Below are 26,226 nucleotides of genomic sequence, written 5' to 3'. Positions count from 1 at the left end.
TGTTAGCACAGCTGGGAAACCACCCTTACTCCCTTATACAGGATGCCAGGTCCTACCAAGAGGCAATGAGCATTTTACAGAGGCATTACAGTAAGGGGCATAGCAAACTCTACTCCTGGTACAGGCTCATGACCAGGTCTCAACAAGTAGGGGAGTCTGCCAGAGACCTTATACTCTCACTGAAAGACCTGGCAAGAGGCTGCAACTTTAAAGCAGTATCAGCTCAGGAGTATGTGGAGGACCTTATTAGGGACAGAATTGTTGTGGGCATAAGGTCCACTGAGACGAGACATCGATTGCTGGAGAAAGGAATGGTGGGGGTAGATGAGGCAGAGACAATTGCAGAAGCTTTAGAAAGCACCAAAAAAGAATTGGAGGAGTACTCTCAGGACCCTAGGGCTGGGACAAACGTCACACTGCTGGACTCTCTAACCCCACGAAAAATTTTGGACTTATGAACTTACAAACCAAGGAAGGAGGTGGGGGGAATAACAATTTTTTTTGTACTGACAATAACCACACCAGCAGTGCAAGTATAAGACAACTTTAATAAACTAATATGTACACTAAGAGGTCTTGTCTCTCTGCAAGACGAACCTGGAAGGCTAGATTGTAGCTCTGGACCACTTTATATACAAGGTGCAGCCGAGATAGGTAAACCAGTTTACCTATCTCGGCTGCACCACTTCATCAGATGCAAGGATCGACAATGAGATAGACAACAGACTCGCCAAGGCAAATAGCGCCTTTGGAAGACTACACAAAAGAGTCTGGAAAAACAACCAACTGAAAAACCTCACAAAGATAAGCGTATACAGAGCCGTTGTCATACCCACACTCCTGTTCGGCTCCGAATCATGGGTCCTCTACCGGCATCACCTACGGATCCTAGAACGCTTCATCTCCGCTCCATCCTCAACATTCATTGGATCGACTTCATCCCTAACATCGAAGTACTCGAGATGGCAGAGGCCGACAGCATTGAATCCACGCTGCTGAAGATCAAACTGCGCTGGGTAGGTCACGTCTCCAGAATGGAGGACCATCGCCTTCCCAAGATCGTGTTATATGGTGAGCTCTCCACTGGCCACCGTGACAGAGGTGCACCAAAGAAAAGGTACAAGGACTGCCTAAAGAAATCTCTTGGTGCCTGCCACATTGACCACCGCCAGTGGGCTGATATCGCCTCAAACCGTGCATCTTGGCGCCTCACAGTTTGGCGGGCAGCAACCTCCTTTGAAGAAGACCGCAGAGCCCACCTCACTGACAAAAGGCAAAGGAGGAAAAACCCAACACCCAACCCCAACCAACCAATTTTCCCCTGCAGCCGCTGCAACCGTGTCTGCCTGTCCCGCATCGGACTTGTCAGCCACAAACGAGCCTGCAGCAGACGTGGACTTTTACCCCCTCCATAAATCTTCGTCCGCGAATCCAAGCCAAAGAAGAAAGAAGAAGAAGATATACAAGGTCAGTGGGATGACCCCTGGTGACTTAGTGGTGTAATTACATATCACCACATCTCCTGCATCCTCATCGACTATATTCGATGCCTCCTTCACATCAGTGAGTCCAAGCGCAGACTTGGGAACCATTCTCAGAGTATCTGCACTCTGTACACCATGGCCAACCTAAGCTTCTGATTGCAAGCCATTTCAACTGACCTTCCTCATCCCACACCACCTGTCTATTCTAGGGTTTCTCCACTGCCAGAGGGAAGCCAAACAGAAGTGAAAGGAATAACATGTCCTGCCTAATGCTATGAACACAGAATTTTCTAATTTCTGGTATTGAGTCCCCTCTTTTCTTTTGTACCCTTCTGCTTTTCTCAGTACCTCTATTCCAAACCACCTCAGCCTCACTCCCCACCCCTTCTCATTTCCCTTTCCTTTGGTTCCATCTCCCCTCTCCCAATTCTCATCTCACTGGATTCATCTGTACTCAACCCCCACTTCACCCCTTGTCCTCCTTTTGGTTCCAGCCGATCTCTCTTTATACAAGCAAGCATTCTGCTTTATCAGATTCTGGCACCGGTAGCCTTTGTCTTCTAATCACCCACTCCACCCATCTTCTTTCACCTTTGTTTTTTCTTGCTACTCTTTCCCTTTGCCTGGTATCCACTGGTTCTCTATCTTTGTCATATTTCACCTCTGCCATGTTGGCCAATTCTGTGAGGAGCCCCTGCCTCACCCGGCCCAACCTGTCCTCTTTATACTGTTGCTGTATTAAATTTCCTCACTCTTGATGATGAGTTTCAGCTCCAAATGTCAACTATTTTTCTCCCACTGATGCTGGTTCATCTGCTGAGATCCTTCAGCAGATTGTGTTTGGTTTCATATTCCAGCATCTGCAGTCTCTCGTGTGTTCCTCAGTATTATTCATCTTCTCATGTTACTAAAAACATTTTTTCTTTTCTTGCTTTTCCTCCTGATAAAAGGCTGTTAACCTGAGAATTTAGCTTCTCTTTCTATAGATGCCGCTTGACCTACTGTTTCTATATCTGCAGTTTTTTTTGCTTTTAGATCAAATTAGTTGGAACACTTTTTATAATTGAGGATGAATATTGTAGATAGATTTGAATCAAGTCAGAGTTAAAAGTAGAATTACTGTATGATGACCAAAACCAAAACAGGGAAATGTATATTTTGAAGCAGGAGAACTTTTCTGAGTGTCTCTCATCAGCAATTTCACAAGAAAGCACTAAATCACTAATATCTAAATAGCGAAATAAAGCAAGCAGATTATCCAAAAGTGAGGAGAGGGAAAACATGAAAATGCAAAAGAAAGTTTTCAGATCCTAAGTGATCATTAAAATCTGAACAGCTGGAAGTTAATGGTCAGTGCCAGACAGTTAGGAAGTCTGGTAGTTAAGGTGAAACAAACACAAATATGTGTATTTTGTAACATATCCAGTTTCTTAGCTATGTTTAGATGATGAAACTCTGTGTGAAGGAGAGTGCAGCAACGTTGTCTTTTTTTCATTTACCATGTATAATTTCCGGATCTAAACACAATCTACTGGAGGAACTGCGTGTCGACCAGCATCAGCAAGAGAAAGATCAACATTTTGGGCTGAAGCTGTCTGATTCATGTTTACTGACAAAATCCAGAAGATTTCTTTCACATTTGATGTTATTCCTTTTATCAGAGAATTAAATTTTACAAAAATAACGAAAGAACTCTAAGCTTACTGCAGCTAATTTATACTTAGAGTGACGATGAGAACAAATTAAATATCTAATAATCATCTTTGCCTCTTTTTTTGTCACCAATAGAACATGTTTTGATGCTTACAAGCTCCAATTGCAATATTCAATATTGTTGTTCGTCCAGCATTTACTTTCTCCCTTTTCTAAGGTTACAAAAGCAATGAAATGCTGAATTAAAGATTGCATTCCCTTCTTCTCTCAAGAGGTGGATTGGTGTGTTAGAGTCCAGAGGACCCCAAAAAGCAGCAGCAATAGATATGCACCACAACACAGGGTTACTTAAACAAAAGTTGTTTTTAATTATATTTGAACAAGAAAACATAATTAAACTTTAACTTATTACTTAGCCTTCTTACTTAACCTATCTACTTAATCCCCTTCTAATACTAAGTGCAGGTGTGTGTAATGTATATTTAAGATGAGAAAAGTTATTTGGATCGCAGTCCAATCTCACTGGTTGCAGGCAATTATTGTACTGTGCACAGAAGTTAGCATTAACAAAGTTCACCAGGCTTTGGTGCTTTACAGGCAAATGGTTACCACTCAGGAGAGTTCTTACTGGTTTTCAGAGATAGATTCCTTTTCTAGGACATCAGCAACTGAGTCCTTCTCAATCAGTCTTGCTGATGAAACTTGTCCCCTTCAAGGTTCTCCAGATGATCCTCTTCCTTTTAGGTCACCTTTCAGCCGGCTAGTCTTCTCCTTTGACCAGGCAGCCTTCCAAAATTTGCCAGCTTGTCCTTCAGGAACTAATTTCTGTGACCTCCCCTCCCCTCCCCTCCTCTCCTCTCTCTCCTCTGCCTGGCAAGATCACATGCTCTCCCAGGCAAGCTGGGATACTTTGTTTCCTCCTGCTAAAAGCACTCTGCAAAAGTCCTGCAAATATTCTGTTTTATAAAATGTGTGTGTGGAAGTTGCTCTAACAATTCCTCCAAAACCATCTCTAAATAGTCCGTCACAGGTGAAAGTTATATTTTTTTCTTTCTTTCAAAGCAACTTATTTTCGGGTTGGTTCTTGATCCTCCAAAATATTCCATATGGAATTTAAACTGAAGGAGGAGGGGAGGGTGTGTGACCTTTTACGTGTGGCAACAATTGTAAAATTTAATGATGCTCTTTGCCTTCTTTATTCCACTCCTCTAGTCATCATCTGAACTGGATAATGGGTTGTGAGAGCCCATTTAAAAATCAAGACTTTTGCCTTGAGAACGTGTATAATTTGTTTAAGCTTGTTTGCATGTTCTATTAGACTCACTGCCTTCTTCAAAAGACGCGCTTAGAAATCTCATTGCAATTGTATTCTTGACCATCAATAAAACCTTGACTGACGCAGTTCGTCAGCTGTTCCGGCGATATCCAGTGGGTGACGCTTTTTACCCCGGAATCGGTGTTATCCTTTGTTGTATCATGTTTTAAAACGGTATGAGAAAATAATGGGGCCACTTGTTCAATGGGATATTCTAAAGAATGTATGATCCAATTTAGATTCGGTCTTACGTCTCCATGAATCTAACTAATCTGTTCATTTTGATATTTAAATAATGTGAATTAAATTCCATTACTTGTAAAATGTGTGGTATTTAAAACCATAACCTAAATAGGCCGTGATTGTTTTTTTTAAACTGATGGAGGGGAAGGGTGTTTTCCCACTACTGTCCGTAACGTTTAATGACTGTAAGTTGACTATCCTGCGTGGATCCAGCATTTACTTTCTCGTCTGAGGTTTCAAAAGCAATAAAATGCTGCATTAATGCTCAGGAAATGTAATCTTCAATTCAGCATTTTATTTCTAAGGACATTCACCTGTCTCCAAAGTCCAGTTTTCGTGCCTGCCCTCTCTTCCTCAAAGTCCATTAAAACAGGGTAGTATTTTTTTTAGGCAGGGTTTGGATAAGCGAGGGGGTCAGGGGAACCTGGAGTTCAGCCATCATCTTCTGGGTCGCTCCCAGTTGGGAAATGTTTCGATGAAAAGAAAGCCACGTCCCATACATTATTATAAAGTAGGCTATTGAAAATGCAGTCCTTTGAAGTTGATATCTCGACGGAGGCCAGGATAAGGACAGATATTTTAACTTCTTTAAAGAAGTATACTTTCAGAAAATAACATTTTTGTCCACTTCTCTCAATTTTTATTTGATCAGACCCTTTCCTCCAACAACGGGGGAAACCCAGTCTCTGTAATACTTTCAATTACATCAGAAATCACACAAAACCAGACAGGGCTGGTCGCAGCCACAAACACGCATCGCGTTACTGGTGGAAGATTTGAATAACGCTGGAAGTGTTCGTACAGTTAAAATTGTGTGGTTTAAAATGAACTCCGGGCCAGTGAGGATTTTGACCGACTTTTACAATTACAACATAAAGTGAGCTCGGCGGCTGGTGTCTGAAAACTCCTCGGACAAGAAAAACGCTATGTTGATCAGACATTCACATCTACCGGTGTTGAGTGAAATGTACTGTTCTCTATAGCGAAATGTTTGATAAACCGATGTCAGGTCACATCGCTAACCAAACTCATTGCATTGGGTCAATTTCAGATTAAGAGTGCTGGAAGACAAAAGAACGTTTAGACGGGTACAAAACTTGATCGCGCCGCTGTTGGCAGCAGGGACAATGCTGACCCTCACAACGTGCTGTTCGAATTTCCGCAAAGCTCTGCGCAAGTTATTTCCGTACTCCGTAGAGACAATGGCCTCAACATTTGTAGTGCTGGTTTTAACATTTTAAAGGTAACAAATCATGCAATGTAAATAGACTAGAATTTCAAAAAGGATTTAAAAATTGTGGAAGGAAAACAGTTCTTTCGAAATGACCATTATTGTAATTTCTGAAGTTGCGGGTATGAGTTTCATCTGTATACCTCAAAACAGCAATCACATCATGGAATTTAAAAATATTTATCTCCACTACAATGACATCATGGTTTGCAGGAGGAGTGTTTCCATGAAACAAACCCTAAAGTGTCCCAGGCTCAACCCTCGATAAAGGCAGGCAATCTGCTGAGAAACCGAAGGCGATTTCTACTGTCCCAGCTCAGCGTCGCAGATCAACCATTTGTGCACCGGCGTTTGAATTCGCCTAACTACATTCAGTGGGTTGGAATGGAGAGAGAGAGAGACATCTGCTTCTGACAGCGGAAACGATCAAACCAGTTCAGATTTTTACTGTTTATTGCCCTCGCGGATAAATGGTCTTAACATTCATTGCGGGGCTGGTGGTGGGGTGGGGGAGTCAACAACTGGAAAGCACACAGTGCTCCTGGAACCCCCTCCCGGGGGCAAGGGCAGAAGATTGGCTGGGGAATGGGTGAAAGCCACATCCACATCGAACTAACATTTAGAAAACCTGCATGAGGTTCGATAACGAAGACGATCAATTCACAGTTGGAGTAAGGGAGGACTGGGCCGGTGTGGAAGTTTTCCAATTAAAATTCCATTTTATAACACGGTTGAAATGCTGTTAGCGTCACCGTGCCGGGTTCGAATCCGGCGATGTCTGTATGGAGTTGATATATTTTCCCTGTCTGATGGGGTTCCTCCCATCCTCCCAAACACATGCTAATTTGGTTGTAATTGGGCGGCATTTAAATGGGCACAATCGACTTCTACCATGCTGTAAATAAAAGTTAAAAATAAATTTATCCAAGTGTTTCTTCAATTAACTTGCCAGATCTGCGAAACGGCTCCCAAACCTACGATCCAACGGGACAATGGGCTGCCCTTCAAAAGTGTGCCAAAGACTGTGAAAGGCTTTGTGGTGTTTTGACAAGTTGTGAAAGCGTAATATAAACGCCTTTCACCCCTCTGGTGTCCTGCACTGTTTCTTCCGAGCCCTTGCCCTGCCTCTCTGCCCCTCGGGTCGGAAGACCAACAGCCTGGCTGAGCCGCCTTCACCTGGAGCGGAGCTGTCGCTGCTGGAGGGAGGCGGGATGAGCGGCAGTAGTAGGTGATCAGAGAAACACTCCCCGCCCTGGGCTGGGACTGACTTCACTGAGTTTGGGGTGAGGGCAGGGAGGTGGGAGGAGAGTAAGCAGCAGGAGGAGGCGACTGTGACACCAGATTCTGCGCCCAGCCATTGTCCTCACTGCACGGTGGCAGCGCAGTGACCACAAAGGAAAGAGCCCAGATTTTTCACACAACGGGCTCTCGGAAAAAGGTAATTGCGTTTCTTTCTTTGCGCTCTCTCTAAAACCACCCACACATTGCGTGCTACGAATGGGAAGTGTAAGAAATCTTTCTAAACTTTAACATGTGGCTTTTAACAACCATAACGAGTTAGCGAGATCTGTTTTTCAAACTTCTTGAAAATGAAGATTTCAAGTGGCAAGAAGTCGCTGGTTTATGGGACTGTTTAGAGGGGAGGTCATCGTAGAATTTCTTGAGATGTTCGGCGTGTTGATTGAACAAACTGTCTCCTTGACAATACTATGAGCTGCAGGGATCTGATTTATCTCGACCTTTTTTTGTTAATGATCTCTCCCTCCTCTCTCTCTCTCTCTCTCTCTCTCCCCCCTCCCCCCCCCCCCCATTCCGCCGCCTCTTTGTTCAAATGAAGAATTAATATAAGAAACATTTCGGCCAAAGTACAGCGTGGAATGGAGCATGGGACAAAGCGTGTCAGATCCCCAGCAACCAATGCAAAATTGCTCTCTCTGGGAACATGGCTGAGGTTTAATCGGGGTTGGGGGAGTTGTGTGAAATGTACAGTTGTTTCTCAATGAAAGGGTAAACCTGCGGCCGAGCTGCCACAATAATGCAAGTCAGATGTGATTGAAACCAGATGATTCCTCGTTTCTTCCCCCCCCCCCCACCCCACTCCTTTCATCTCTCCTGTTTATGCTGGTGGGTAATCTGAAGAACGGAAACTGCCATGTTTACGCTGTTCAGTCTGTCTAGCCTTCACTTACATCCCCCCCACCCCACCCCACTCCAACCTGTTCCGCCAACTCGAGATGTTCACAGATTTGCAACCGATCGGGTGACCTTTGGTAATTTGTCGATTTCTGCTGGATTCCCTGCGGGGTTCGGGGTACAAGGTTTGTGTCATGTGCCCCACTTGTCGAACTGTGTGGTCAGATGAACCAGGGTTCATTGACATCCTGATTGAACAAGCTTGCACTCTATCCCCCGCGATTACTTGGCTTTGAGATTCGACTGTGATTGATTTCTTCAGCAAGGCTTGTCTTTGAAGTAATACGCAGGAATCCCCTCCTTCTTTTGCTCGGGTGACACGGAAGTACGGTTGTCTGAAGCAACAGGTAGATTGGACAGAAATGGAGGGGTCAATTGCTGGAACCCGCGTACAGTTCTGAGGGTGCGAGGCGCAGGTCGCTGGCGAGGAATCTCGGAGTTACTGAAAAGCGAAGCGCTTACTGAAACAATGTGGGGTCTGCAACCTCCTACCCATGTGCTGAATTAGCCAGGAAGTTGAAAATACTTAGGAGGAGGAGTTGCGACGTAAACATTCCTTCAACTAAAGCCCCCTCCCCCTCCGCCACTCATTAGGTTCCCTAACTATGAACACACAGGTCAGGCAGCACCTTGTCATTTCACGTTGACGTTTCAGATCCATGATTTTACTGATGAAAGTTGGTTGATATTGACATTTCTACTCTTCCCTCCCTTTATCGTTCCTGTCCCTCCTTCTGAGCTTTTTTTTAACTCGGCGTTTTTTGTTGTTATTGCTTTAATTCACACCACAACTAAAAGAGAAACCAGAGAACTGCAGATGTGGGAGTCTTTAGCAGGAGGAACTTAAGCAGATCAGGGAGCATCCGTGGAGAGGATGGCATCTTTAATGAAAATGACCCGTGGCTTTCATTCAACGTTACTCAGATCATCTGCTTGTCATCACGTAACTGTTTTGTGATGGTCTGTCGTGTATAAATTGTTTGCTGCAGGTCGTTGGTTCTAAATCAGTTCCCCGGGTCAGAAAAGAGATTGGTTTGACCTAAATGTGGTCTCTGTTATTGCATGAGTCTAGACTCGCGGGATTGTGTGTATATATTATGAAACGTTGACTAAGTTAGGTGGAAGGGCTATTTTCCCAATCCATAATTGTTCTTAAATGCATGAAAGTCCTTTCTTCCCTCTTCCTATGGAAGGTAAAAGAATTTAAGAGCTTATATTCTTTTCATAAAAGAGAAACATTTTAAACTTTCCCTCATTCATTTTCTTCCATTGTCTGAAGAATTCACTGCCTTGCAAATTGAAGTCAAATTGGTAATTACTCACAAACTTCTAATTATTTACCTTTCTGAGGGACATTGGCTTTCCATTCTGCTTATAGAATATAAAGGTATAGACCAGACTGGCCTTCCAAAAAAAAAGCAAATCTAGTGGCTATTTTGTTTGAATAGCTCAGTTTTCCCCCAGTGGAGGACCATATGGGACCAACCCTTTAATTTTGACGATGACCTGGCTGAGGTCAGAAGTAGCTCCCCAGAGCACCATCCTCACCCTCTGATAGAGGGAAGGCTGGTTTATAAAACTAATATTCAGCCCCAAAACTTTGATTTTCTCCACCGGATAAAATTAAGTTTTAAGACATTATGTATTCTTAATTATGGTCCATGGAAATGTTATTCCTTTTAAAGATTTCCAGGCAACAGTTAATGATTCAGGGAACTTATTCCTTAACATCCACCATGAATTTGCTGTCGGGATGCAACAGTAGCTTGGGAAGTTGATTCAAGGGTAACAGCTGGTATCCTTTATTACCTCACTGAAGTAATTTTTGAGATTTGGTGTTCATTATTTGAGGCATCAGAGCACAAGCCTTCTGCTTATCACTTTGTGACACAGGACAAAGATGATGCGTCAGTACGTGAGCCTTGGAATATGTTTAGTCACCCTTGTGAATCTCTGTTATTTAAGTTAAGATATTGAAACACCCTTGATATAGCATGTCTCTCATTGTTAAATAAAAGCTTAGCCCTTATCTTTCATTTGTTCCACTGTGCTTGTCAACATGCATTGTTAGTATTTTATCAATATTGATTAGAAACTACTGCATTTATTCTACCATTAAATGATTTAATTGTAGTTGTGCCAGATCCATTCATTCATCAGTAATATTTGCATATTGTATTCAAAATTGAATATGAGTGGACATTTGACACAATAGGAACACTCAAGGTAATTTCAGGTGTAGAATCAGCCTCTCGGGTATAAATAGTGTTTTGTTGTGGGTTGATTATAGTTGGCAATATAATCGCAAACTTAAGTTACCAGCAGTATTTCGGGGCAAGTTATTTAGATTGACTCCTTGATTTTATCACAAGGGTAGACATATCTTTGTTCACATCTCACCTGGTTCACTGATTATAACCATGATTAGTGTTCACTGGGGGTAGAGGGACAGAGAACATTGCAGAGCTAGGCAATTTAAACTTGAATTTTTAAATTTGTTTAAAGATTAGTAGGACCTCAAGCTGCTCAAAGTGGATTATAATTTGCAGCTTGGATCGACTTGGTCTTTTGAACATGTCTTTCTGGGTGAAGCATTAGTATGTATGCCATACACAGGAAGGGACAATGTAGCAATGTCCAAGTTAGACTGCTACAACAAAAAAACTTCTTTTGTCTAACCAATGCAATGAAAGACCTTGTATTCATAAATCTAGTTGTTCAAAATACATTTGTGCCAGTTGCTTTTAATGATTTGAATCATAGAATAATAACTGAAATGGATTCACTGTTAAATCATATTAGCAACTTCACTGTCATTGAAGTATTACTAAACCTGAGTCACAATGTGGACAAGATGAAGGAGATGATCATGGACTTCAGGAGGACCAGGAATGACCACCATTCACTAAACATCAACTACTCTGCAGTAGAGAGAGTGGAGAGCATCACGTTCCTTGGAGTTCACAAGTGACCTATCGTGGACACTCAACATCTCACTTGTCAAGAAGGTGCAACAGCACATGGTGAGAAGACTGAAGCGGGCAAGCTACTGGCCACTATTATGTCAACCTTCAAAAGCATCCTAGTCGGCTGCATCACAGTAACTGCAGAGAAATGGATCAGAGGTCAATCCACAGGACCCTAACAGTGGCAGAGAGGATCACTGGAATCTTCCCACCACCTCCCCCCCCCCCCCCACCCCCATTTGATATGATCTACTGGACTGTTGTCCGAAGAGGGTGCACAAAATCATTGAGGACCCCTTCCACCATGCACACATCTTTTAGCTGCTCCCATTGGGGAAGAAATGCAAGAGTATCAGAGCTGAGGAGCAGCTTCTTTCCATGGGCAGTGAAAATGGTGAACACCAAAAGATCTGCTCACATTAACTCTTGAAACTCTCATTTGTACAAAACAATATTTATTTATTTATTCTTATAGATAAAATACCTGTCCTGCGTCTGTTTGTGTGCTATGTCTGGTTGTGTGCCTGCATGTTTTCTACTGGAGAATGCTGATTTGTTGGGTTGGACTTGGACAATAAACTTGATTTGACATATTTATAGCCTCATTGTTAAATTATATGTGGAATTAGAGCTATTGGAGGCATGTAAAATTATACCATTCCAGAGTAATGCATTTTGCTGAGTTTTATCATGTAACTATTCACATGAATCCATTTGTATGTATTATTCTTTTGTCTGTGAAACATTACAATGATTTTAACCCATTTGTGAAAATAACATGAAAGGATTATGGTAATTAGTGATACAATTGCAATCATCGATCAAAATCTGAACTAGAACCCATGAAGGAAACTCTTTTTAGCTCTAAATTTGTTCACTTGCTAATTAAGTCTCTGGTTGAAAATGAGATTAGAGATTGTTGAAATGCCCTGATATTTATTTTTTAATATTTAATTTGGAGATTTAGCACATTAGCAGGCCCTTCTGGACCACAAGCCCATGCCGCACAAATACCTCAACTAACCATGTAGGTTTTAAAAGATGAAATAAAACCTGAGCACCTGTGGGGAAAACCCACGCAGACACAGGGAGAATGTACAAACTCCTCAAAGACAGCGCCGGATTCAAACCTGGGTCACTGGCACTGTAATAGCATACTAGTCGCTACGCTAACTGTGTTAATTTGGACAAAAATGATCTTGTGATATTTGGATCAAGGGGGGTGCACAGTGTTACCTTTGGAAGATAGCCAGCTATGGTGAATAGTAAAGCTGGATAAATAATCTACAGCTTTCCTTGATTATTTTAGGAAATGGAAAATGATTATGCAGGACTTTCACGCAGAATACTAAATGGCTCTTATGGAGCCCAGTAAAAATGGGGAACATTGAATACAATGTTGTTTGAACAAAATAAGATGGGGCAATGAAGGGAGGAAAGGATTGAATGACTCAACAGAGTTTTAAAAAATGGGAAGGAAGTGAAATCTATATGGTAATTTGTAAAGATTAAACATTAGATAATCAAGAAATATTTAAAGAACAGTTGATGGGAAGTAAGAAAATGAAAAAAGTGAAGAAAATTTGAGAGAAAAGAATGAAATATCAGAAATTTGAAGTAGGAAAAAACAAAAATACCAGGTGTATGATGTAGATTTGAAACCGGTCAAAAAGTAAAGATTGGCCAAACCCTGAATTCTGATATACCTTTACTGGAATAAGTTCTCATTAGGAATTAATATCCTGAGTGCCAGCCAGTTTCTGCTGCACCCTTTCAGTACTGATGAAATCCTTTTAATCTCTAGAAAAATATAGCTACAGAAACATTATATTTGATGTCCTGACCAGATGATGAGAGGATTTATCATTTACAGGAAGTAATTGAGCTAATAATCTAAGATTTGCTACTTCACTGGCATAGTCACTTGGGTAGAATTTGTTTGGGAATTCTTTAGGCATCTTGCCACCTTCTACCTTCTGCTGTTTCCTAAAATAGAATAGCTGCTGGTCAGGTAGCATCTGTGGAAAGTAATTGAATGAATGTTTCCAATTTTTTTTTGGTGAGTGTTTGCAGCATTTTCTAGTTCTAACTTTTTCACAAAATGGTATGAAATTATTCAAAGTGTAGAAAGAAAAATTAGAAATCAGGGGAGAACTGAAGTAACAAAAAAAAGGGAAGATTAGGTTTCTATGTATGGGCAGAATGGAGGTATTCAGGAAATGGGATGAGATAACTCCCTGCTGTATATTAACATCAGGATTAATTTAATATAGAGTAATACCTGCTGGTTAGGGATAAATCGATATTTGCTCAATCCTGTTTTGGTATTTTCAAACTGACTGATACATGTGGAACATCTGGGCAGCAAAGATGTATACATCAGGATGCTCTGTATCGACTGTAATTGGGCATTTAACACCATCATTCCCTCAAAACCGATCAGCAACTCCAAGACTTTGGAGTTAAGACCCCTCTGTAATTGGATCATGGATTTCCTCACCTCAGACCACAATCAGTAAAGATTGGTAAGAACTTCTCCACATTCTCCATCAGTACCGGAGCACGACTGGGCTGTGTTCTTATCACCCTGCTCTACTCACTTTATTCCTATGACTGTGTAGCTTGGTATGACAATAACACCATCTTCAAATTTTCCGGTGATACCATGGTAGTGGGTTGTATAACAGATGGGGATGAGTTGGCATACAACATGGAGATTGAAAATTTGGCTGAATGGTGCACCAACAGCAACCTTGCACTCAATGTCACCAAAACTAAGGAGCTTATTATTGACTTCAGGAAAGGAAAGCCAGAGGTATACAGTTCAGTGAACATCGGAGATGGAGAGGGTAAGCACATTTAGGTTCTTTGGAGTCACATTCTTGGAGAATCATTGGTGGACCCAATACACCAATGACATCATGAAGAAAGCATGACAGTGCCTCTACTTCCTCAGGAGTTTGCAGAGGTTTGTTATGACACCCAGAGACCCTGGGAAATTTCTACAGAGGTATGGTAGAAAGTGTGCTGAGTGGCTGCATCACCATTTGGTATGGGAACACCAATACCCCTGAGTGTAAAGCCCTTCAAAAGGTAGTGGACACAGCCCTTGACATTACAGGCAAAACCCTCCCCACTATTGAGTACATCTGCAGGGAATGGTGCTGTCGGAGAGCACCAGCAATCATCAAAGACCTACACCACCCAGCACACGCTCTGATCTTGCTGCTAATCATCAAAGACCTACCAACACACACTCTGTTCTTGCTGCTGCCATCAGGAAAGAGGAATCGGTGCCACAAGACTCGCACCACCAGGTTCAAGAACAAATACTACTCCTCAACAACAAATTGATTTTCTTTGCTCTCTTTCCCCATACTGTGAGCAGTTTACTTTTTGCACTACCAATTAGTGGCAATTCTGCTATGCCTGCAGGAAAAAGGAATCTCAGGGTTGTATGTGATGTACTCTGACACAGACTGAATACGCCTGTGATTGTCTGATCTCAGAAGCTAAGCAGGAAAAGGACTGGTCAGTACTTGGAGGGGAGACCACCTAGGCGCTGGACAAAGTGGTGACTCTCTGTCTGCCTTACGGTAGACAAAAGTTAAAGAATTCCATGGATGTTATATTCTATATGTAGTATTACTTGAGAATAATGGAACCTTTACCTTTACAATAAATCTGAAATTTGATCATTGTTGAATGTAGTCATACAGGATGTTTTTGCAATCCTCAAATATACCAGTATTACTTGAGGTAAGATGAAACTAAGTTTTGATTCTATTTCAGAATTTCAAGTATGCAAATTATTTTAGTAGCAAGTTTCACTTCTGATAGTCCTCCATCGTATTACAATGATTGTAGGTTTATAAGATGAGTATCTGACCATAATCCATCCATGGTGCTTTTAATTACTATAATGGGTGGAGCATGGTAATGGCTTGACTAAGGCTGATACGACTTTGAAAATGTTTTTTTAAATAATGGAACATAATTTAGCTTATATAAAGACTGATACTCAGTATTTACAATTATTCCTAAATATTTAATTTTATCAGACCATTTCAATTTTATAATCTTTTTTATACTCTGAATAATCTCCTTCTCCAACTGGTAAAATGTAACTTTTATCCCAATTAATTTTATAGGCAGATAATGTTCCATAATGTAATAAACATTCCCGTAAATGTGGCAATGATTGTTCTGGATTTGTTAAATAGATCAAAACATCATCTATAAACAAATTAATCTTATACTCTTCATCCATAACTCTCATCCCTCTTATCTGTTCATTCTGCCGTATTGTTTGAGCTAACGGTTGAATAGCCAATGCAAACAGGGCTGGTGACAATGGACAACCTTGTTGAGTTGAATGTGCCAATTTAAACGATGATGAAACTTGACCATTTGTCACCACCCTAGCACTTGGGTTCATATATAAAGCTTTAACCCAACCAATAAAAAAAGGGACAAATTTAAACATCTCCCGTACTTTAAATAAAAAATTACATTCAACCCTATCAATGGCTTTTTCCGCATCAAGGTCGGGGTGTTGTCGATATGCATTGACCAAACTAATCAATTGAAAAATTTTATCTGAAGCATTGAAGCAGATCTAATTAAGTGGAAAGATCTTCCGTTAACTTTAATTGGATGAGTTAATTGTATTAAGATGAATATTTTTCCTCGTATTCAATCTTTATTTCAATCAATACCGTGTTCTCTTTCAAAGAGTTTCTTTCAGGATTTAAAAAAAATTATGAGAGAATTTTTATGGGAAGGTAAGCTACCACTAGCATTAAATAAACTCACTTGGAAGTATGCATTAGATGGGCTTCAATTACCTCATTTTCAGAATTATTATGAAGCAGCCCAGTTGAAATTTATTAGTAGATTGATGGATTTGGACCAGCCTCCAAGTTGGGCTAAAGTTGAGATGGTCTGTATTCCTGAAGTTGAGGTGTATCAATTTATATTTCGATGGAATGTAAATTTGTTGAGGGAATATAATATGCCAATATTAAAACATTTATTAAAATTATGGATTAAAAAAATAAGATTTTAAGATCAAAAAGTAAATTGTCAATTTTAACTCCATTATATAATAATTTATTTTTCGATGTTTAATAGTCATTTAAAGAGTTGAGATTTTAAACATTGCAGGATTGTTTTGTAGAAGGTCAGTTTCTTTCTTTTACTCAATTGAAAGGGCATTTTGATATTGCAGAAAATTCTTTATTTGTTTATTATCAACTTCGATTGTGGTGAAAAGTATGTATGGTAGAGAGATGATTTTATCTGTATTGATGGAATTCGAGACCTTCATTTCTTCTATACCAAAGAGGGGTTATATTTCTGTTATGTATCAAATATTACAAGACAATATGGATAAGTCGGAATGGGAGAAATCTAAGCTAAAATGGGAAAATGATTTAGCCTTTGTTTTTCCTGAAGACAACTGGGCAGATATGTGCCATGATAATGTTACTAAGTTGATGAATGTATGGTATGGAATGGTTAATTATAATTTTTTACATCAATTGTATTTAACACCAGAGAAATTGAAAAATATGGTTTTTGTAATTCGGATTCTAGTTTTAGATGTGGTGTAAATACTGGAACTTTTTTACATGCTGTCTGGTCTTGTATGCAACCATTCAGGGATGAAATTAAGTTAATTTTGGAAAAATTAATCAACTTTAAGACCTCAACAATGAAGACGCTGTTTACATCTGGTACCGCACGGATGGCAGTCTCTTCAATCTGAGGTGCCTGCAAGCTCACACCAAGACACAAGAGCAACTTGTCCGTGAACTACTCTTTGCAGACGATGCCGCTTTAGTTGCCCATTCAGAGCCAGCTCTTCAGTGCTTGACGTCCTGTTTTGCGGAAACTGTCAAAATGTTTGGCCTGGAAGTCAGCCTGAAGAAAACTGAGATCCTCCATCAGCCAGCTCCCCACCATGACTATCAGCCCCCCCACATCTCCAGCGGGCACACAAAACTCAAAACGGTCAACCAGTTTACCTATCTCGGCTGCACCATTTCATCAGATGCAAGGATCGACAACGAGATAGATAACAGACTCGCCAAGGCAAATAGCGCCTTTGGAAGACTACACAAAAGAGTCTGGAAAAACAACCAACTGAAAAACCTCACAAAGATAAGCGTATACAGAGTCGTTGTCATACCCACACTCCTGTTCAGCTCCGCATCATGGGTCCTTTACCGGCATCACCTACGGCTCCTAGAACGCTTCCACCAGCGTTGTCTCCGCTCCATCCTCAACATTCATTGGAGCAACTTCATCCCTAACATCGAAGTAGTCGAGATGGCAGAGGGCGACAGCATTGAATCCACGCTGTTGAAGATCCAACTGCGCTGGGTAGGCCACGTCTCCAGAATGGAGGACCATCGCCTTCCCAAGATCGTGTTATATGGCGAGCTCTCCACTGGCCATCGTGTCAGAGGTGCACCAAAGAAGAGGTACAAGGACTGCCTAAAGAAATCTCTTGGTGCCTGCCACATTGACCACCGCCAATGGGCTGATATCGCCTCAAACCATGCATCTTGGCGCCTCACAGTTCGGCGGGCAGCAACCTCCTTTGAAGAAGACCGCAGAGCCCACCTCACTGACAAAAGACAAAGGAGGAAAAACCCAACACCCAACCAACAAATTTTCCCCTGCAACCGCTGCAACCGTGTCTGCCTGTCCCGCATCGGACTTGTCAGCCACAAATGAGCCTGCAGCTGACGTGGACATTTACCCCTCCATAAATCTTCGTCCGCGAAGCCAAGCCAAAGAAAGAAGATATGATTCCTTTAAGGGGATTAGGGTTGGATAAATTTCAAATTGCATTTGTATTCTTAGCATTTTCTGTAGCTCGAAAATGTGTAGCAAGTACATGGAAAGATAATATAGTGATTAATATAATGCGATGGCATCATGAATTGAAAGCTTGTATTATGGAAAAAAATACATATAATTTACATGACAATTATTCTTTTTTTGTTAATAAGTGGTTACCATATTTGGAATATATGCATTTAGATATATTTTGATTTATTATATACTTTAGTTTCTGTTTATATATTTTTAGCTCTCCTTCAGAGAGTTGGCTGATGGGCTGGGAAGGGGGTGGGGATTTAAAATTTTTTTTAGTTGTATTTTTAAAATTTTTAATTTTTTTAATGAACAATCATAAAATTTTCTTTATGGAATGTACTTTCTATTACTATTAATGACTTCTAACAAATAAAGTTTTTAAAAAATGTGAAAATGGTGGCTAATCTGAAGCTCCATCATATTTTAACAATCATATGTTAAAGCTAATTTAGATATAAATCTTGCAGTGAAATGTTTAAACCTGCAACTAGAATCCATAAGTATCAGTCAACCCACATTGTATCTTTGCAGATTGTAACATTTATATTGTTGATCTACGATAAGCGACAAATCATTATTTCTGCCAAAGATGGACCTTCAAATTGTGATCTAAAAATCTCATTCTGCTGTACAATAAACATGGAAGAATAATTTATTCACAGCATTCTATAATAGTATTTTTCTGGTTCATAATAAAGTATAGGACCAATTCCATTTGTGGTTTCTGGCACTGGACCATCATGCGTTAAACATGGAGGAACAGAGTGAGTGCATGTCAACAGATTCTCAAAGAGAAGATGATTATGTGGTTAAAACACACAAATGTAATGACTTCCAAGGCATAGAATACAAGAGCAGGGAAATGGAACTGTATTGATTACATGTAAAGCCAAAGCAATCCATATCTCCAGTGTAATGCAGGCTTTTGTGCATTGCACTTAAACCCAGCATCCGGGATATAACTTCCCATTCACAGGTTTATAATTAATGTTCAGCATTCACAGCTTTGGTCCTATCAATTATTCCCACCTAGGTGACTTAATAGGAGTACTTAAGATTATGAGAAACATGAGACACCTTTACACAGCCACTGAACCGCAGAAAATTTCTGCTCTGGTGGCAGTGTAAAAATATTGGGATGGATTTTTTAATGCAAATTCTATCCTGTAATTTTTCCACTCGTACCCCTACACATTTTTACACCCCATAAGAAATGGGCCTAATGAAAATGACGTTCCCCCTTTGACAAACTCTGCAACACAGGAAGGTTGTGTAAAAGTGCCCCTATATAAACAACCACATCGGGACATACTGGAGCTAACTCTGCTAACATTTTTGGAATAATTCTGAAGTTTCTGTGTAAAAATGCCAATAGATAGGGTGGACAGCTAGCAGCTTTAAGATCTGTTGAGATGAATGGAGGGAAGTTTAATGAAGATGTAAAGGTAATTGTTTTTCACTCGGTGTGTAGTATGTGCCTGGAATCATTGCTGGGGGAGGCTGGTACAATAGGGACATTAAAAAGACTCATGGACAGGCACACGGATATAAGAAAAATAGAGGCTTACGTGTGTTTAGTAGGGAAGGACAAGATTGTTATGGAGTAGGTACACTATTGTGGTCTATTGTTCTTTCAGGGAAGATATGGGCTGCATGGGAGAAAGTACAAAGGATATTTAAAAGAAAGTTAGCAGGACTGCAAAATTAGGAAAGATTGGGGTTATTATGAATATAGGAGGCTGAGGAGATTTAACTGAGTTATGCACAATTGAAATGTACCCTGATAGAGTAAATGGGTAGCATCTATTTACCTTAGCTGGAGTCAAAAAACAGGGTGCATGGATTTGAAGAAATTGATTTAAGTTTAGAGGAGAAATATGGATTACTTTTTTATTCAGAGGGAGGAATTGGTGTATAACTCAGAGTTTAAAGTGGAGGAACATATCACCAATTAAATAAATGCCTGGATATGTTTGTGAAGAATGATGATGGCCCTCCTGCACTACAGATCAAGTGCTTGTAGGTGGAATCGGGTAGTACAGACACTGTGGGTGAAATGTAATACATAAATATACTGGAGAAACTCAGCAGGTCATGCTAGTAAAGGGCAACCAATGTTTCAGGCCTGGGCCCTTCATCAGTTCATGTCTGTGCATTGCACTTGACCCCAGTATCTTCAGATTTTCTTGTTTAACTGGGTGAAATGTCCTTTTGTTTTGTAAAGTTGTAGTCATAAAAGGTTGTAGGTGTAGACTAGATGATAAATGGAGAGTCTTCCATTGGCCTGACAAGATTATAGTTGGTCTCATACCTGAAACACAGGACTCCAGCCCGAAATGTTGGTTATGCATCTTTATTTTTGCTGTATAAAGCACACTGTTTGACTAGCTGAGTTTTTCCAGCATTGTTTTTACTTCAACCACAGTGTCTGCAGACTTTTGTGTTTCACTTCTGCCCTTTCCTTGTATCCACTCATTACTAATGATCAATGAACAACTTTTGAAAGCAACAAACTTCCTGATATCAGGTGAACATTGGTTGTCAACAAGTAGCTGCTTTATAAAATAGAAATAACCTACTTTCTATTTTATTTCAGGGGAGAATGGCGAAGTCAGACGTGAAAACATCCCTTCTGGATAATATGATCGGGGTGGGAGACAGTGTACTTTTAGAACCTCTCACTGAAGACACATTCTTAGAAAATCTCAAAAAGCGCTTTGACCACAGTGAAATATATGTAAGTGCTATTAAAACCTATTTAGCATGAATGTTATTTCGTATTGATTTCTAGATATTCACTTGCCCTGATCATCCAATGAAGGAGCTAGTCTTGGGTTGCAGTGGTAAATTTCCTTTTATCAATCTAAACCTTGTTTGGTGGTGCCCAACATATGCTTTCTGAGCATCAGAAATGTGAAATTAAGTTGTCTTAATTAAGTTATCTTAATTGACAATAATACTTAATGGATTATTATCTTTTTTTGATTTGAGCAATACTTTCATGGCTTGAACTTTCTAATATGTGGGAGAGTTATATCAATCATCTCAACAGTAATTATGTAAGCACACGAGTCTTTACTGAGTATCACAAATGGTAAAGACAATTAGGGAGGTTAGTTTGGTTGATTTTAATTATAGTCGACAGCAAGTGGAAAAACATTATTACATTCTTATTCTCTGAGTAACATTTTGCAGTTCTCCCACAGGGATTCTCTGGTGGAAAAATCTTCTTAGGGAGCCCCTTGGATTGAAAGTTTACTTGCTCCTGCTAAAGTTCTGTGAGCTTTAGGGGGACTGTTAAGTCCATGTTGACCCACAACCTCTACTACAAATTGTGCAGGAAGTGCCTATTAATGATGGGTAGTTTTGAGGGGAACACTCCTTTCACCTATCATTCTGGATTTCTGTGTGCTTCTGGACCATGAAATTATGGTTCTTGATGTAATTCCAAATGTTACTTCTCAGCTTTGAGTGGTCACAGGCTAAGGATTCCCAGGAATCAGTGAAGCTTTGACATCCTTGAACTATTTCCTCTGTCCATTTGGAAATCCCTCCCATGACAGAGCTCAGAATAGAGTGTATGGTTCAACAGCTGTTTTTGGAAATAGTCTCCTGAACATATAAATGGTGGAAAATAATGCAATTGCATCAATATCTCTTCTGATTCACTTAAAGAAAGCAGAGGCCACAACTTCACAAATGCTTTTCGAAAAACAGTGATTATTTTGGTTCTTTTTAGGCAACAAACCTGAATGTATATTTTACACAAATTAATGATGTCAATAATCAGCTGGTGAATTTGGTGGTCTCATACTGGCTAAGACACTGGACGAACCTCTTTCTCCTTTACATCTGTCTGCACCAGTGGAAAAGTCTACAGTTGAATGTCTTTTGCAAAATGAACTTCCTCGCAATGCAGGGCACCTTTTAATACTGCACACTTCATGTCATTACTGTGGGGACATTGGCAATATTCAATTTCCTCACTATTGGGCTAGTAAACACATACTTGTAGGATTCTGATCCTGTGAACCAAATAGACAGACTTCTAATGACAAATTCAAGAGATTGGAATAGAAATTAAATATCAATGAAATCTGACAAAGAAAAATTGTCTTGGAATGATATTGAATAAAAGAACCATAGAAAGTTGCAACACAGAAACAGGTCCTTTGGCCCTTCTAGTCTGTGCCAAATTATTATTCTGCCTAGTCCCACTGACCTGCATGCAGTCCATATGCCTCCATACCCTTCCCATCCATGTATTGTCCAAATTTTTTTTAACTATTAAAATTGAGCCCACATTCAGCATTTCAGCTGAAAGTACATTGCACTGGGTCCTCTACCGGCACCACCTACGGCTCCTAGAACGCTTCCACCAGCGTTGTCTCCGCTCCATCCTCAACATCCATTGGAGCGCTTACACCCCTAACGTCGAAGTACTCGAGATGGCAGAGGTCGACAGCATCGAGTCCACGCTGCTGAAGATCCAGCTGCGCTGGATGGGTCACGTCTCCAGAATGGAGGACCATCGCCTTCCCAAGATCGTGTTATATGGCGAGCTCTCCACTGGCCACCGTGACAGAGGTGCACCAAAGAAAAGGTACAAGGACTGCCTAAAGAAATCTCTTGGTGCCTGCCACATTGACCACAGCCAGTGGGCTGATAACGCCTCAAACCGTGCATCTTGGTGCCTCACAGTTTGGCGGGCAGCAACCTCCTTTGAAGAAGACCGCAGAGCCCACCTCACTGACAAAAGGCAAAGGAGGAAAAACCCAACACCCAACCCCAACCAACCAATTTTCCCTTGCAACCGCTGCAATCGTGTCTGCCTGTCCCGCATCGGACTTGTCAGCCACAAACGAGCCTGCAGCTGACGTGGACTTTTTACCCCCTCCATAAATCTTCGTCCGCGAAGCCAAGCCAAAGAAGAAAGAAAGAGACATTGCACTGGACTGTATAGGTCAACAAAGTTTCCAGTCAGCAGTCTCCCACCTCCATTGCAACCTTTGCTTGCATGATGCACATAATACAAAATAAAATAGCAGAACATTTTATTATAAGCCCTTCTGTGTTTATAGGTGAACAGATGGTGATAAGAAGATAAGAAAGAACTATACCCTAAAACAGGTGTCAGTTACTTTGGCATTTATGGGGATTAATATATCTTTATATTTGTCAAGGCATTCCGGGAAGTCAAGCTAGGCAAAGGTTTGCTATCGGCAAAAATTGCCCAGTGCCCCTTACACCCAGAGAAAGAGAAGCAAAAGAGAGCCCCCCCCCCCCCCCCTCCCACTCAAGAGTCACTGACTTCTCCAGTGGTCCCACAGCCTTTGCTGGCACACAGCCTTCAGTCTAAACCATCAGCAACCCAAGCTGCAGATGCACACTTCTGACATGATCAGGAACCCTCCGACACTCTCTTGCATCCTTGTTCTGATAGTTGGTACCCTTCAACCTGTCTCCTGCTGTCTGCAGCCTGGTTTTGGTCCTTTAATTGCGGTCAGTAGCAGTCCACAGCCGACGTGGGTTCCTCACCTTGTCACCGACAGTCCGCCACTTGTGTTTTCTTCAGCCTCAGAGGCCCTCACTCGTCACTGTCCTGTGAGTCTGCTTCTCCTTCTCAAACGGGGAGTGGTCTCCCTGTTTTCTGGTGTCCTGCACCAGTCCTTTGCTGCCATTTTGAGGTCAGACCCTATGGTTGCAGTGCCCACCTCCTACAACAAGCCGCTTAAAGCTTGCACATAGCTGATAGCCATTGTACTGGGCAGTTGGACCCTGCAGGGAGCGCTGAGACTTTGCTCCCTGCTCTCTGTGGGTCCACACTAATGGCAATGTGGTCATTACAGCAGTTATGCTTTGTTGAGATTTGAAACAATTAACGATATTTCCTATTGCTTCCATGACCAAGAATCACCTTATTGAGTAAAATAACAAGAAAACTGAATGGCATTAATATGGACTTTTATGACTTTGTTAAATCACACTCCACCTCCCCTCTCCTCTTCTCCGTCGCCTACCCCTGCTCTGTTTCTATCTTCCCTGACTCCTTTTAAACAAACATGATAAATTCTCACCTCTCCCCTTATCATATCCATTTAGCACCTTTGGTGGGTCTGGATTCCTCCCCCAGCCGACATTGTCTGAATTTTGAGATTTCCTGCTACTGGCTCATTCTACTTATTCCTTGAAGAAGGGCTCAGGCCCAAAACGTCAGCGATGTATCTTTGCTTTTTATGGATGCTGAAATACTGGCTGAGTTCCATAAAACCATAGAACTATAGAACTTTATAACACAAAAACAGGCCTTTTCAGCCCTTCTAGTCTGAGCCGAACCATTTTTTTTTGCCTAGTCCCATTGAACTGCACCCAGTTCATAGCCCTCCATACCTCTCCCATCCATGTTCCTGTCCAAGTTCTTCATAGATTTTAAATTAAGCCCACATTCACCACTTCAGCTTGGCAGCTTGTTCCACACTCCCAGTACTCTCTGTGTGAAGAGGTTTCCTCACATGTTCCCCATAAACTTTTACCCTTTCACCCTTAACTCATGTCCTCTGGTTTGTCTCAGTGGAAAAAGCCGATCTTAATTTACTCTGTCTAACCTCTCAAAATGTTAAATACCTTTATCAAATCTACCTTCATTCTTCTACGCTTCAGGGAATAACGTCCTAACCTGTTTACCCTTTCCCTGTAACTCAGTTCCTAAAATCCGAGCAACATCCCAGTAAATCTTATCACTCTTTCTGTCTTGTTGTTACCGTTCCTGTAGTTAGGTGACCGAAACTGCAGACAATACTCCAAATTTGGCCTCATCAATGTCTTATACCATTTAAGATAGCAACCCAACTCCTGTACTCAATACTTTGATTTATGAAGGCTAATATGCCAAAAACTTTCTTTACAACTGTATCCACCTGTGACGCCACTTTCAGGGAATTATGTATCTGTATTCCTAGATCCCTCTGTTTTACCGCATCCTCAGTGCCCTACCATTTACCATGTATGCCCTTTCTTGGTTTGTCTTTTTGAAATGCAACGCCTTACTCTTGTCTGCATTAAGTTCCATCTGCCATTTTTCAATCCATTTTTCCAGCTGGTCCAGATCCTTCTGCAAGCTTTGGAAACCTTCTTCACTGACAACAACACCTCCAACCTTAGTGTCATCTGCAAACTTGCTGATCCAATTTACAACATTATCATCCAGATCATTGATTTAGATGACAAACAACAATGGTCCCAGCAACGATTCCTAAGGCACACCACTAGTCACAGGCTTCTAGTCTGAGAAGCAATCATCCATTACTACTCTCTGGCTTCTCCTGTCCATCCATTGTCAAATCCAATTTACTACCTCTGAACCTTCCTGACTAACATCCCTTGCAGGACCTTCTCAAAGGCCTTACTAAAGTTCATGTAGACAACATCTGCAACCTTTCCTTCATCAACTTTCCTAGTCACCCCCTTGAAAATATAAACAAGACTTGCCATGTACAAAGCCATGTTGATCATCCCTCATCAGTTCCTGGCTATCCAAATAATTTTGTATCTCATCACTTAGAATATCTTCCAATAACTTACCTATTGCTGATGTCAGGCTCACCAGCCAATAATTTACAGGGTTACTTTTGGAGCCTTTTTATAAAACAACGGAACAATGTGAGCTACCCTCCAATCCTTTGTCACCACATCTGTGACTAAGGACATTTTAAATATTTCTGCCAGAGCCCCTGCAATTTCCACACTAGCCTCCCTCAAGGTCCAATGGAATATCTTGTCAGGTCCTCAGCATTTCCTCCTCTTTAATAAGTATAGGTTCCATGACCTCACTGCTTGTTTTCCTTACTTCCCACGACTCTATGTCTGTTTCCTGAGTGAATACTGATGAAATTAAAAAAAAACATTTGAGATCTCCCCATTTCTTTTGACTCCATACAAAGCTGATCTCTTTGATCTTCAAGGGGACCAATTTTGTCCCTTACTATCCTTTTGCTCATAATGTACTTGTAAAAACCCTAAAGATTTTCCTTCACATTGTCTGCCAAAGCAACCTCATGTCTTCTCTTATCCATCCTGATTTCTTTCTTGAGGTTATTCTTGCATTTTTTATACTCCTCAAGTACTTCATTTACTCCATGTTGCTATACCTGCTCTTCCGAACTAAATCCCCAATATCCTTCGAAAACCAAGTTTCCTTTTGGCTGCTAATTAACCCTGCCTTTAATCCTGACAGGAACTTATAAACTCAGTACT

General features: G+C 41.0%; 1 protein-coding gene across 5 annotated transcripts in view; it reads left to right on the top strand.

Moving 5' to 3' along the window:
• myo1b (myosin IB) overlaps positions 1–26,226 on the top strand; it is a 312,780-nt gene that overhangs the window by 22,140 nt on the left and 264,414 nt on the right. For 2 of the 5 annotated variants that reach the window (XM_069934624.1, XM_069934622.1), the window contains exons 1-2: positions 7,220–7,364; positions 20,570–20,710. In XM_069934624.1, coding sequence (XP_069790725.1) covers positions 20,576–20,710 — 135 coding nt within the window. In that variant the 5' untranslated portion in view covers positions 7,220–7,364; positions 20,570–20,575. Of the gene's footprint in view, positions 1–7,219; positions 7,365–20,569; positions 20,711–26,226 lie in introns of those variants that run through there. The other 3 variants (XM_069934626.1, XM_069934625.1, XM_069934623.1) reach the window with 2 other exon arrangements.

This window comes from Narcine bancroftii, chromosome 4 (genome assembly GCF_036971445.1).
Source record: "Narcine bancroftii isolate sNarBan1 chromosome 4, sNarBan1.hap1, whole genome shotgun sequence".
Lineage (NCBI taxonomy): Eukaryota > Metazoa > Chordata > Chondrichthyes > Torpediniformes > Narcinidae > Narcine > Narcine bancroftii.
This window is presented reverse-complemented; position numbering and strand designations above follow the sequence as displayed.